At 38.7% G+C, this 15654-nt stretch overlaps 1 protein-coding gene across 12 annotated transcripts in view; it reads right to left on the minus strand.

Moving 5' to 3' along the window:
- Positions 1 to 15654, minus strand: part of MRTFA (myocardin related transcription factor A) — a 206395-nt gene that overhangs the window by 99945 nt on the left and 90796 nt on the right. Inside the window, exon 2 of one of the 12 annotated variants that reach the window (XM_082350105.1) lies at positions 4921 to 5124. The exons of 10 other annotated variants lie outside the window; for them this stretch is intronic. Coding sequence is in view for 1 of the 2 variants with exons in the window: in XM_082350097.1 (XP_082206223.1) it covers positions 9796 to 9841 (46 nt within the window). In the remaining variant the exon portion in view is untranslated. Of the gene's footprint in view, positions 1 to 4920; positions 5125 to 9795; positions 10989 to 15654 lie in introns of those variants that run through there. One more of the 12 variants, XM_082350097.1, reaches the window with a different exon arrangement.

Genomic DNA, 15654 nt, shown 5'->3' on the forward strand with positions numbered 1-15654 from the left:
ACTTTCCTCCCAGCATCACCCCATCTCAGCCCCCAAGAGGCATCAATCTGTTCTCAATAACTATCATTTTGTCATTTCAAGAATGTTATACACATTATTCCTCCATGCTACAATGCTGGGTACTCAGTAATTTCAAATTGATTCATTGCTATACCTAATGGAAAAAATCATTTTAAGTACTCTACCTATTCTCCCTAAGGGAAAATGCTTGGGGAGTCCACTGTTCAATAGTTCTCCTAATGTCATGACTTGATTTTATATGTCTCTTCAATATGTTTTTAAGGGATTTGGAGTAGAGCTTTAAACATCTTCGAATGCTAGTTGGGAAAACCCATATCTTTGAAAGTTAAATTACTTTGTGCCTTAAAAACGTGAATTTCACAAATAATTTTTTTTGGAATGATGTGTTTGAAATAGTTATAAATGCTTGCTATTTTTGCCAGTTTTAGGACTTTTTAATATTTGCAATTTGTTAATACTCTTTTAGAAGCACTGTGTGTGTGTGTGTGTGTGTGTGTGTGTGTGTGTGCGCGCACACATATAATTATATTCCTAGTCATACTTAATAAAAAATAGTTTGAAACATAAAAAAAAAAAAAAGAATGTTATACAAATGGAATCATATAGGTAACCTTTCCGGATTAGCTTTTTCACTCGGCATGATTCTTTGGAGAGCTGTCCAGGGTGTGTTTTATGTATCAACAGTTTGCTCCTTTTTTTAAAAAAAAATACACCAACAGATCGTCTTTACTTCTTTCACCTGTTCACCTCCAAAGCAAAGTCAATAAAAATAAAATATCTGTTGGAACAACACTCTTCAACTTTAATACGCACCTGAGGACCTTGTTAAAATAAAGATTCTGATTGCACGTCTGAAGTGGAGCCTGAGATTGTGCATTCCTAACAGGCTCCCAGGTGATACAGATGATGCTGGTCCTTGGAACACACTTTGAGTAGCAAGGTGTTAGAAGGGTTAGCAAGGTTATAGCATCCATTTGGATAGCCTACTTAATGTTAAAACCATAAATTTTCAATACTCTACACAGCCAAATATTTTATAAATTTGTCTTATGGCACTGATTTGAGGAATATAATTCTTCAATATAAGTGCTTCAGTTCCTATCTACAAGGCAAAGATGAGGCAATATGAATTTTGGCTTTCTGATAAAGAGTAGATGGATTGTTAAGAGGATTTTCACACCTACCCTACAGTCAAAGAACTAAATATACTACAGAAAGGTACTTTTAAACAGTTAAAATATTTTATACTAACACCACTATTTTATGCCTAAGAGAACTCAGATTTTTCTTACCCATCAAAAACAAACAAAAAAACTTAGTGTGTTTTTAGTTCATAAAAACTTTGCTGAAAGGTTCAGCAAATTGAGAGTAAGTTACTGTGCACGGGAAGGATCTGCAGCTCTGCCAAGAACACGACCTAATACAAACACTGCGAAGATAAATTTCAATAAATCTTACAAAATAGAAACAAAGGCAAAAAATATAAAAGAGGTTTAGACAAACTAGACTGGTCAGATGGAATAAGGGATGGAGTGCCTCCTTATCATTCACTGTTTGGTCAGTGGAGTGCTTTGACAGAGGTCAGAGGTCCCAAAATCAACAGTTCTAGCTCCTGATCCAAGACACTACACTTCCAGTCATTTTCTGCCTCTTTCAACTACCTATGTGTGTACACATACACACACATCTATTTAATATGAGCTTTATTTCAATACAACAGAAATATATGCTTAAGATGGAAAATTAGAAAGATACAGGAAAACTCAAAGGAAGAAAAAAAAATCCACTATGAAATCCCACTACTCAGAGACAGCTATTAATATTCTGATGTATATCCTTATAGCCATTTTTTTAGGATTATATGGATAAATGGTAAACATTTTCCCACATCTTTAAATAACCTTATGACTACATTAGTACCAATTATATGAATATATCATAAGTTATTTAACCAATACTCTATTGCTAAAGTATTGGTTGTTTCTGTATTTTCTATCATAAAGAATACTGCTGGGGATATATGTATACATATAGCTGATTCACTTTGTCATACAGCAGAAACTAACACGAAATTGTAAAGCAATTATACTCCAATAAAGATGTTAAAAAAATACTGCTATGAGCATCCTTATACACACACACACACACACACACACACACACACACACACACACATATATATACCTTTTAAAATATCTTTAGAACAAATTTCCAGAAGTACTTCAAGATTAAAGAAGAAAGATATTTTTTAAAAATTTATGAGTTGCCAAATATCAAGAGAGTTGTGGCAAGTTGTCAGAATATCCAGGAAGAAATAAAAACTATCTGCACCTAATAGTATTCAAAGCCCAATAACAAAAACCAAAAACAACCACAATAACATCAAAAAACATACAGCATTTATTATGTACCAGGAACTGTTATAAGCATTTTACATACATTAAGTTATTTAATACTTAAAACTTCTTGGGGTTGGTATTGATACTATTACCTTTTTTTTTTTAAACAGACGAACCAACAGGCACAGAGAGGTTAAGTAATTTGCCCAAGGTCACAGAGCTGGTAGTAGTGGCAGAGCTAAGAAACCTGGGTTCCAAAGTCTACGCTCCTGAACACTATACCTATTCTTCCCAACCTTTTTGACATCAGGACTCCTTTACCCTCTTATAGTTACTGATAATTTCAAAGAGCTTTTGTTTATATGAGTTATATCTATTACTACTTATCATATAAGAAATTAAAACTGAAAGCATTTAAAATATTTATTATTTCTTTAAAAAAAGCAATAAACCCAACTATATGTTAACATATATATTTTTATGAAAAAATATATTTTCCAAAACAAACAAAAAAAGCAAAAAGAGTGCCATTTTATCATTTTTGCAAATCTCTTTAACATACAACTTACTAAGACAGCTGAATTTTCATACATGACACTGCATTCAATCTGTTGAGATATCATACCACCATGTAGCTCTGGAAAACTACACAGTACACTCATGACTGGACAATAGTAAAAAAGGCAAATAACACCTCAGTATAAATATATAGAGCTTCCATCTCACATCCACTGGAAAGGTCTCAGAGATGCCCAGAGGTCCCCAGACCACACCTTGAAAACCACTGCACTAGTTACTGCAGTGCAGGCTACACAGAATAGTGGAAAGGCATGTCCTCAGGAACATACCTGCCTAAAGCATATTCCAAAAACATATCCCAAATTTTTTGGTAAATCATTTACTCAAGAATTATTATTAAGTGCATACTATGCACCAGGTACCCTTCCAGGCACTGGAAACACAGCAGAAAAACAAGAGAGAAAAATCCCCTACTTTGAGGTATTTATTTTCTTGTAGGGAAAGACAGCAGTAGCCAATAAACAAATAAATCACATATAGTCAGTCCTGCATATCCACAGGCTCTGCATCCACGGATTCAACCAAACACAGAATGAAAATATTTGGGGAAAAAAAAAAAATTCCAGAAAGTTCCAAAAAGCAAAACTTTAATTTGCTGCGCAGGCAACTATTTACACAACATTTACATTGTATTAGGTATTATAAGTAATCTAGAGATGATTCAAAATATACGGGAGGATGTGCAAAGGTTATATGCAAATACTATACCATTTTATAAAAGGGACTTGAGCATCCATGAATTTTGGTATTGGGGGTGGGGAGTGGGCTGGAACCAAGTCGGCCCTTGGTTTCCCCACAGAAACCAAGGGACGACTGTATTCTGTCAGATGGTAAGTGGTACGAAGAAAAATAAAAGCAGAATTTTGAAAAACAGGATGGTCAGAGAAGGCCTAACTGAGAAAGTGACATTGGAACAAAGATCTGAAGGAGGTGAGGGAGCAGGTCGTGAGGCTACCCAGCAAAGAGTGCTCGAGCAGAAAGAATACCAAGTAGGAAAGCCCTGAAACAGGAGCACAGCCTAAGGTGTGCAGGGTCAGCTGAGAGGCCAGCACGGCTAGGACAGAATGAGCAAGGGAAGAGGAGGAGGAGTGTAGTCTGAGAGTTACAGGGCTGGGGCCTTGTAAGGACTTGGGCTTTTTCTGTGAATAAGAACCAGTGGCAGGTTCTCAGTGAGGAGGGATACGACCTGACTTTTCATTCTAAATGGAACGTATAAGTAAGTAGTGTTTCAAGTAAAAAACCTAAATTTAAACATATATTCCATCTCTTACTGTGTGTCTTGAAGCCTCTCTAAGCCTCAGTTTCCTACCCTACAAAATGTGAAGGTACAGATACCTTAAAATTGTTGGGAAGATCAAATAAGATAATATACATAAAAACACTTTAGAAGTGTGATACACTATAAAAATTTCACTACTGAGTTTATTTTCACTATGTAATTGCCACAGATACCTCTTTTCTAGGCCCTCTGTACTCTCACTAGACTGCTGCCACCACCCCATTTATGTGGCTGCCGTGAGATTAAGGATGCCCTAGACCCCTAACAACATGAGCTCAGCCTGATACTGCCCTTTAGCTTGTTGAGAGCAAGGCAGAGAACGTTGTTTTTTGTTGTTGATGGCAGAGCGGGAGGTTTTTAATTTTTTTCCCCCTTGTTATTATAAAGAAAATCCTTTCAAAAATAATGCATGTGGTAATCATAAAAGTGAAGTTCCAAAAAAAACAAGACTGTATGAGACTCATCTTTATTTAATTTGGCACTGTTTTAATAAAGCTAAAACTGTGGTTCATGGTCTTGACAGCTTGCCTCATCCAAAAGGAAACAAAAGGGAAGAAAAAAAGATAGAGACAGACAGATGAATTCAAATTCCTTTGATCTAGGTCCTTACTCTAATGGGACCCCAGATAAATTAATAAGTCAGAGAAAGGGCAGTAAGATGTAATCCAGAATACTGATGACAACATCTGTTTGTCTGCCTACCTGTCTTCTGAGATCATCATCAAGGTATGAGATCAGCACTCAGGCCAGAGAAGGCAGGGCAAGATGGAGGTCCACCAGGGAACCAGGGAACCACAGGGCCTGTAGCATCTGACTCCACTTCCCAGGGGCAGGAGGTAGACACCCAGGCACTGGTTTTTATCTCCACCTCTTAAGATGTGAGTCATTCTGAGTAGTGGGAGAAACCTGCAAGGGAAAACCCAAAGAAACCAAGATCTCTGGGGGAAATTATAAACAATCTCATACATCAAAGGTCTCTGATGGTTTCTTTGTAAGTATGTTATAGCAGAAAGAGCACTGTCATGGGAGTAAGGAAATGAATTCTCCTTCCATCTCTGCCACTAATTAATGATGTGACTTCAGGAAATTAACTAACCTCAAAGGGCCAAATTCCTCATCTTAAATAAAGGAGAGGACAAAAAAATACCTAAGGTTTCCTTCAAGCTCTAAAATTGCTTGAACATAAACAAAAACATATTTTTAAAAGCCCACATTAATATTTAGAGTATTAGTAGATCCGAAAGGTAGTTATTGCTGAAGGTTCTGGAGTTTTTCACTAGCGCTATAGACCCCTGAGTGATGTGAACCCAAACAGGGGGCCCTTCCTTAAAGAATTAATGTATCACCTAAAAGGGCAAAAGTTGTCTGCCCACCATCTTCCTTTAACTTTATTTTTACGAATTACTCCTCCTCTCTCTCTAACCCATACTATTATAAAATATACAGGTCAGAGGCAAACTGTAATGATTAGGGAACCAGAAGTTAAATAAATATGCAAGAATTAGGTACACAGACATCAAGGAATGAGAGAGTAAATGGACCGAGGAAACACTTTTATATGGTAGCATGTATGGGGTACACACATAAAAAATTTAAAAGGTATATACAGTTAAAAGCAAACTAACAAAGCGGTTTTCTAAGGGACAAATCGAAGAGGGTAATTAGAGGACTTCAGTGTACACTGTGCTGCATTTCTCAGGTTGGATAATGTGTCCATGGGCTTGTGTGTTCTATATACTGTTGTAATATGTACTCTACATGTTCTTTCACAATTATGGGGTATCCCATAATCATAATAAATTTAAAAGAGAACTCCATTCTTTTGTGGAACAAAAAGTCTCTTCTGTCCCAATCCCCCAGCTCTCCATCCCTTCTCCCTAAGGCAGTCACTGTTGCCAGTTTCTTACAGTCCTTCCAGAGATATCCTATACAAGACAAGAGTGGGGAGGGGCGTGTAGGGTGTGGATGGAGTCTGTGTGTGTGCATGGGTGGGTGGGTGGGTATGCAGAGACATGCGCACAAGAGAGACGGAAAAAACAAACTCCCTCACCGTGCCTCATCAAGATCAGGTGTATATCATGTGACCAAATATACCTAGGAAATTGCTTCAATCCTTTTCTCTACAAAGGGAACTATGATCCACTGTTGTACAGTTATAAACTAGTAAGAAGACTGCACTGGCTGGATGCAGGGACAGGGCCTGCCTGGTCAAAGCCTTACATATTAGCTGTCAAGGGCTGAGCCCTGGCATTCCTTGGTTCTAAAACATACCAGAGTCAGTGCTGTGCCCCAATATTCCCTTAGTCTTAGCTTCAGAAATCCCAAATGTCCATCTCAGATAATTAGTTTTCTAATCACAATGATCTAGATAGGTTTCCATAGGGGTGATAGGTGCTTTAATCCTCTGTGACTTGATCAGAACACTTGGATTTAGCAGTACACATCGCAGGAAGACAGTGCACACTGCACATCCTGAGATGCGGAAGAACTTGTTTTGAAAGCTGTGCTTTCAACAGCACACGCTTAGGGCAAGGCCTGGCTAAGATACAGGATGATAGTTAGAGGATTCATGTCTTAATACAACAACAGATCTTAAAATACTTTCATAAAATCTTGATTTAGGACGCTTATGCCAATTTATTAGGGTAAGTATGCCAAACCAGATTTCTTCATTCATTAAAAAAATAAAACACATGGGGCTTCCCTGGTGGCGCAGTGGTTAAGAATCTGCCTGCCAATGCAGGGACACGGGTTCGAGCCCTGGTACAGGAAGATCCCACGTGCCACGGAGCAACTAAGCCCATGCGCCACAACTACTGAGCCTGCGTTCTAGAGCCCACGAGCCACAACTACTGAGCCCACGTGCCACAACTACTGAAGCCCGCACGCCTAGAGCCCGTGCTCCGCAACAAGAGAAGCCACCGCAATGAGAAGCCCATGCACTGCAACAAAGAGTAGCCCCCACTAGCTGCAACTAAAGGAAGCCCACGTACAGCAACGAAGACCCAACGCAGACATACATACATACATACATATATATATATATACATACATAAAAAGAAAATACATACTGAGTGTCTACCATGTGCCAATGTCAGGAGCCAATATATGGATGAATATATAGCCTTTGAGAAGCTAATAATCTAATTAGGAAGACATGAAAAACAATAATTAGTCTACACTGTAAAAGGTGGTGCTGCAGGAACAGAGAGAAGGAAGGGCTGACTCTATCGAGAGAGGTTTCACAGAAAGGCAGCATCTGTACTGGATCTCAAAGGGTCAGAAAGAGACCACCAGCAGTGAGGAGGATGAAAGTCTCCTCATGCAAGTATGCCTCACCAAAAATCTCCAAGCTTCAAATACCAAATGAAAACACAACGTATCCTGGAACTTTGCCGTAACATTCAGTATCTTAAAGTTTAATTTAGGGTGAAAACCTTGTATCTTGAATCTTGTCAAAGGAGTTTCATTACTTTAAACATTTCATTAAATAGTAGTTTCACCTATAAAGCATATATTCATGGAAATCCAAATACTTTATTGCTGGAAAACCTACAGCTCACATAGTCTAAATGTCTTGACTTTATAGAAAGAATGATAGGCTTTTTTTTTATTAAAGCTTCATAAGAGATGCTTTTTCATTTCCTATCATACACCCATTATTTACTATTACAATCCAGTATAATGGTTACAGCTTCAGAAGAACACAGTAACAATTTTACAAAGCAACACAGTACTAAGGTTTTTGAACATTTAGGAACCACAAGTACTACAGCAATCAGTTTGCTATTACTCCTTTCTATACCCAGTTTCCCTACTTTTATGAACATATGCAAAAGAAAAAGGTCCACATACATGCTATTCTCTGCAGACCTTTCATTCTACCTGTATCCAACACCCCTGTCAATTTCATCCATACTTGTCTTACATACTATTATCGTTTAAAAGTTTTATGAAGTAGCTGGTCCAACAGATGGGTGGCTGGCCCTACCCAACATATGTCACAGGAAAACCAGCTCTTAGGCAAGACAAGAAAATATTAAGTAAGTCCCTTTCCCTTATCCAGCTAGGAACAGTGAGACCCCAGCTCAGAGAAAAGCAATCTTTTTTTTTTGGGTTTTTTTTGTTTTTTCAGTTAAATCGAAGGTGGAAAAGCAATCTTTTAACTTTTATTAAGAAAAGTTACTGGACTGAGATTATCTGTAAGTAACAAGATGATCAAAGAAGGGAGAGAGAGTCCAAATGCTAACTTCTACTCCCTAAAATAAAATATGCACTTGCCCACATACAGCAGAGAACCAGGATACAGAACAGGGAAAAAAAAAAAAAAATCTGACTCATTTTAACTGGGAACTATTTCATCAAAGACAGATGGGAAACATTCAGATAAGCATACTATCTTGTTTAGAACACAAAGCTCAAAAGATCTGTGGGAGGAAAAGGAAAGGAACCTGGAATGCAGAGGCATACATGAACAGAAAGACTCAACTAATAACTGACTCATCATGATCTTATTTGTAAAACCAGAAAAAACAGAACGGTAGCAATATCTTTCCTTTTTGTCCATACCCTGTCCATAAAGTGCAATGTGATAGCATCTGATTGTGTCTTCAGATGGCTATCTGTGTCTTTCAACATACTATCTAAGCGCTCCCCGAGGAGAACAGTGAGACCAGTTCTGCCTGAGACAGTATCTGCCAGCACCCAGGAGTCTAATTTTCCTTTGAGTGAAGGCCAGTGGATGGGTAGAGGTCCCCAAATGCCACTTGTATGAATCTTTCAAGATATTCTCTGAAACAGGAAAACACTACAGACTACATTTTAGTAGAAGTCTAAAAATAACAAAAGAACATTCCCTATTTTTAGATATCTAACTTACAAGTTTAAGAACACTAAAAGAAATCATTAAAAACAAACTGGGATTTTAAAAATGTTTTAAAAGACACTTTTAAATTGGGAAAACTGTTTTTAAGAGATAGAACTTCAAAAATCCTGCATTCCTTCTGTTGACTGGCTGCCTCCTTGCTCAAACTTCCTCATCTCCAAAACTCAGAGTCCCAATCCTACATGTTATCAAGAGCATTTCCAAAGAACCAAAAGATGATACAAATAAAAGATTTACCACAAAAGAGAAGAACAGCTAAGGAAAAATTTTAAGACACGCTTTCACAAAGAGTCATTTAAAGAAGAGTGTAGATTAGTGATTAAAGACAGTACTGTATAAAACAGCAAAAGCAATTTAATTATCCCTCATTAAAAGCAGCACCACGGACAATAAAAAAATACTTGATTAAAGAAGACAAGTAGTTTTTTCTCACACGTCTCCTCACTGAACAGTCTTAAGATCGGTTAGCATCTAATTCAAAGCTATGTCTGAAGATCTAAAATTTGCAATCAGGAAAAAATTATTAATATTTTTTACAATAAAAACCTGAAAATGCAGTACATTTACTGGACAATTTATATTTACCCTCCCTCTATCTTCCTCCCCATCTCCATCCAATCCTAGTACAAATATGCCCAATGTTTTTTAAGAAACCTATGGCAAATAGGATTTGCAGGCAATACGGGAATTACCGGACTGTACAGCCATCATTAACATCTCAGGTTCCAGTAGCGTCATGACAGGTTCTTCTCAGAAACAAGAGCCCACAAATATAATGAAAAAACCTCAAAGTCGCAGAAGAAAGATGTTGTCTTCAGAGGCTACTAAAGCTTTCATAAATTCAGTCTCATGCCTTATGCTCAGATGAGACTGTGAGAACTCACTCCCCTTCTGAGTGCAGTTACCAATTTATCCACCCTTCACACAAGTCAGGATGGCACAGAGTTGATTTACTGCCGACAGGAAACCAAAAAGCACTCAAGTTAAGACATATGAAGTGTGGTTAGAACAGTGAGTGAGCTCCTCCCCTTGCTATTCGTCTCTGGGGGGAGGGGAGAGACGGACAGAAAGACCTTCAGAAAAGAGATCAACTGCTTTTTTTCCCCTCTTTTCAAGAAGAGAAGACAAAGTTTTGTTCAAAACCTTAGTATGAGGGACTCTGCTGCTAATGCAGTTTAGAGCAACAGATTAAACATAATCCAAACAGCTCAATCTTGTGAAAGACACAGCCCAATTACTGACCCACTAATGGGAGGTGGGATGGGGGATCAGGCACATATAAACACATACACACAAATAAATATGTACGGTGAGTTAGTTTTCTGAAAAAGCGTTCTAACGGCTTTTTCGTCTGTGGTATTTATAGATAACAGGCTAAGGAAGTTGAATGTTTAACTACAGAAGCACAGATATTTCTCCACTCCCTCTCCAATTAAAATATCTGTTTCAAAAAGTCATCTGAATACATTCCGGAGCTATAATCTGTCTTTCAGATCTGCCAAACCCCTAAAAGAGCTCCTTACTTGTGCCTGTGTAAGACACGGGATCTGTGAATAGACAGCTTACTGATGTTACTGACTTTTCTAAAATGCTTTATGATCTTGCTGGACGTTTGGAACACATAAGAAGACAGTTATAGAAATAAGAATTTCCCTTTCCTCATAAACAAACTTCAATCCTTTTTCCACTAGCACAGAGCAGGATCTTCTGAATAAAAACGAACATGGGCATTTTAATCTTTCATCGCAAAAACAAAAAGAAACTAAAATCTTTTCAAATTTTAGCAATTTCCATTTATTCAAAATTAAAAACTCATTCCTTCCCTTCACAGTACTTTTTACTGATATTCATAATAAGGATATTAAGATGCCTTTCAGCATATCTGATTGAATTTTTTGGGGGGGCGGGGCTACGTTGGGTCTTCGTTGCTGTGCGCGGGCTTTCTCTAGTTGCAATGAGCAGGGGCTACTCTTTGTTGCAGTACACGGGTTTCTCATTGCGGTGGCTTCTCTTGTTGTGGAGCACGGGCTCTAGGCGTGCAGGCTCAATAGTTGTGGCTCGCGGGCTCCAGAGTGCAGGCTCAGTAGTTGTGGCACACAGGCTCAGCTGCTCCGCAGCATGTGGGATCTTCCCGGACCAGGGCTCGAACCCACGTCCCCTGCATTGGCAGGCAGATTCTTAACCACTGCGCCAACAGGGAAGTCCCTGATTGACTTTTAAATAGCTGAAAACTAGAAATCCATTTTTGGTATGTTTAGCTAGAATGCCTCGGTTTTTTCTGGGTGACAGCCTGTATCTTGAAAGCCTACTGGGCAAACTCAGCCCAGCAAATGCCTTAATGCTCACGTAGTCACACAAATGATAAATGAAAGCGCTTAGAGGTCTTAAAAGAGAAAGTAGTCTCAGAATGATTGACGGCAATATTCTGTTATTAGAAAAGAGAAAGCAATGCAGATTTGCGGTGGGGGAGATTCTGTGGAGGGGAAAAAACTTCCTTTCTTTCTCACTCCAAGAACATCATGTTTAAAAGAAAAGCCAGAAAAGCTCTATATAGAACTGTGGGAATGACTCAACAGGCAACGGAGTGGCAGCCGGTGTGGGCTAAATGCTGCTCTGGGAAGAGAGAAGAATTCTTACTGGCCCCTTCTCACAACCAAGCTCTCAAACCATCTTATGAAAAACGGGTAAATTTCAGCTCTCAGACTACATGATAGTCTGGTCAGAGGTTACCAACTAAAGGAAAAGAATCCCTAAAAGCTTGAGTCATTCCTTTGTCCATATGTGGGCTGGACAATTTGCTGTGTGAGGGTTTTTCAAGTGAAACAAGTTCTCACAGTTCTGTACTTACAGGAAAATAAATACAAATTGTAAGATTCCTGCAAAGAAGATGGTAGGAAGGGCAGAGGGCTGTTTCCCTTCTGCCAAAACTTTTCTGTTTGCTGTAGAAGAGTGCCTGGAATGTCAACTGTCAATATTCCAGCCCGACAGAGATACAGTACTGACAGTCACGTGGTGGTAGTAACATTAACACATCACATTTCAACTGATTTGTTTAACTTTTTCACAGCAACTCCACACCCATTATTTCATCTGCACTTTGGGATAAAAGGAGCTAAATAAAAAGAAAACAATTTTTAAAACAGAAATCCAAAAAATTAATCTTAAAAAAAAACCAACAATAAGCAACACAATCTGCCTACTGCTAGGATTTTGCATTCACCCTGAAGAGTATCAGCACAGCAACAGACTCAATGTGAAAACTGGTTTTAAAACAGGTTTCACAATTCTAAAAGTCTGAACTCCTGTGGCAGCTTCAAATCCACTAATTTTTGTGCAAATGAGCAAAATTTCATAGAAAGAGAACTAAAGTAAACTTTGAAAAGGTCTCTGCACACGTGAACATGATTTTCAAGTTGATGGCACCAGGGAAATGAAGGGTAATGATCTTAATTCCCAATAAAATAAAAGCTCTTTTGCTTTTAATCATAACTCTCTAGCTAATTAACAAAAATTTAATATGATCTACAGTCTATTAATCCACTCTAAAGGGACTTAATAACTGCAGTATAGCAATATAGTTTATTCATAAAGCTTTCCCACCCACCACTGGCTCCCCAAAGGCCTTCAATGTTCATAATCAAGAGGAACTAGACAAGTTCTTATCCTACTTGACCTTCCTACTGGATTTGTCATGGTTTCCATACTCTTCTTAAAATTTCCTATTTCCTTGACTTCCTTTAAAAATCCTACTTTCCTACCTCTCTGACCTTTCCTCTCAGAATTCTAAATGGCTCCTCTTTCTCTGCCCCTCTCAGGAGCACCCCTTTCCTTTCCTCTTGTACATATTCTCCCTGGGCAACCTCAGCCTTTCTTAAGGTTAACCACCACCTACATACTGATCCATATCAAGCCCTACCTTTACTTGTATGCTACCAACTATGCATCTCTACGTGGCTTGGCTATCCTAAACTCAGTATGTACAAAAGCAAACTTCCAATATCATTGTTTTGCACCAACCCCTCAAGATACATTGCTTCCATTCACCCTAACTTAGGTAACAGTACTCAGTTCTTAAACCATAAACTTAGACTCCCCTCCCCTTCTGCCCCAAACATCTAAGTTTACCTAATTATCTTTTTTTTAAAAAATATATATTTATTTATTTATTTATTTATTTATTTATTTTTGGCTGTGTTGGGTCTTCGTTTCTGTGCGAGGGCTTTCTCTAGTTGCGGGGAGCGGGGGCAACTCTTCATCGCAGTGCGCGGGCCTCTCACTGTTGCAGGCTCTCTTGTTGCGGAGCACAGGCTCCAGACGCGCAGGCTCAGTAGTTGTGGCTCACGGGCCCAGTTGCTCCGCGGCATGTGGGATCTTCCCAGACCAGGGCTCGAACCCGTGTCCCCTGCATTGGCAGGCAGATTCTCAACCACTGCGCCACCAGGGAAGCCCTTAACTAATTATCTTATAACTTATTTCTCAAATCCATCCTTTTTGTTCCATCCCTACAACCAGTGCTTTATTTTAGGTCCCTAATATTTCTTGCCTGGAGTACAGTAACAGCTTTTTATCAATAAAAACATTATAGAAAAGTTCAAACATACACAAAGGTAGAAAGAATGGCATAATAAGCAGCTTATGTACCCCATCACTTAGCTTCAAAATTTATCAATACATGCCTGCTTCCCCCTAGCACCCAGCCCATACTGGATCACTCTGGAGCAAAATCTAAGCATCACCTAATTTCACCTTTATTCTGTAAACCCAGAAGATAAGAACTATTTTCTTAACATAACTACAATACCATTACCACACCTAAATTTTTAAAAAATTTTTCAATATCATCAACTATCCAGTAGATGTTCAAATGTTCCCTACTGTCTCATAAATTTTTTATAGATGATTTATTCAAATCAGAGTCCAACAGGGACAACATATTGCATTTCATTAATGTATCTCTCTCACTTTTTTTTTTTTTTTTTGGCCATGCCACGCAGCTTGCAGGATCTTAGTTCCCCAACAAGGGATCAACCTCAGGCCCCGGGCATTGGAAGCATGGTGTCCTAACCACTGGACTGCCAGGGAATTCCCTCTTAAAGCTCTTTTAATCTACAGATTTCTACTTCCTCTTTTCTTTTCTTGTAGCTTATTTGTTGAAAATAACCACTGTTTCCCCACATTTTGGATTCTGCTAACTGTATCCCAAAGGTGCCATTTAACATACTGCTCCATCCCCTTTATTTCCAGTAAGTTAGGAATTAGACTCATACAGTCATGACCCAATTCAGGTTCAAGTTTTTCACCAGAATATTTTGTAGGTGGTAGTGTGTACTTCAGCAGTAGCTTCTTAACTGTGCTCCTTCTCTCCAGCCTTGCCTCGATTAAAAATCATCCTTGTTACCAACTGACTCTTGTTCCTCCTTCAAAACTCAGTTTAAGTGCTGCCTTCTCCAGAAAGCCTCCCTGATCACACCCTCCATGGATATGCTAAATACCCCTCATTTATGATCCCTCAGAACCTGTTCCCAACTCTATTACTGCTCTTTACCACATGGTTTAATGCCTCTGTATTAACAGAGCTCACACAGTGTCTAACATGTGACAGCATTCATAAATGTATGCCAAATGGAATGAAAAGCCCTATTTATCTCAGAAAATTCTAACATGGGGAAAGTTCATAACAACAAAAGAATCCTTACCTACCCAGAAAAGGCAGGTAGTCTGCTACAATTTTCATTAGAACACATGCCAATGTTATTATTTAGAAAACTACACGAGGAAGACTGAAATTATCCACAGTATTGAGGTATAGAGTTAACATAAAAAATGACATCCACAATAGTAACCTCAGGAATATTAAGTGCTAATGACAATGAAAATGCCCAAATTGTAGGGGATGAGCAGGAGAAACCAGAGAAACAGAGCACCTGGCTCACCTAACAAACTAAGCAATCCTCGAAGCATTGAAAGCTGTCAGCTTCACTAACAACTGGTATCAATTCCTAGGATGGAATGTAGTATACACAGGTATACAAAATTAAGAATGCCTTTTTGTGATCTCTGTGGGATTTCAGAACACAGAAATGTAATCTTGTTCCTATGTCCACTTCTGATTTGGGTTCTCACAAGTACATGCAGGAGTTTACTGAGGTTCAGCTCTACAAAGATCTAATCATCATATTGAAATTTTACAGGATCCAACCAGTTAAGTCTCTCCCCCACACAACTGGTATTGGCCAAAGTGAAAATACCCAAAAGATAACAAAACCCAACACCCAGACAAGTTGTTACAGGTCCTGGGCAGTTTTCATTTCCTGTGAACACAACCTACTATTGATGAGAAACCCAGTCAAGACCTGCAAACCTGGGAGGCTCACACATTACCATAGGTATGCTATTCCTCAGCCTCAGGACAGACGAAGGCTATACCTCCAGCTAACTTTCCAAAGGACCATCAATGTTAAGGGCTATGAGCCATAAACATAAACAGCCAGCTCATTCATACGGCATGTCTGAAATATCGTCATCATGCATGGTATCAACGCCAGTGGGGG

Source organism: Balaenoptera borealis (assembly GCF_965194805.1).
Source record: "Balaenoptera borealis genome assembly, chromosome: 13".
In the NCBI taxonomy this organism is placed as follows: domain Eukaryota; kingdom Metazoa; phylum Chordata; class Mammalia; order Artiodactyla; family Balaenopteridae; genus Balaenoptera; species Balaenoptera borealis.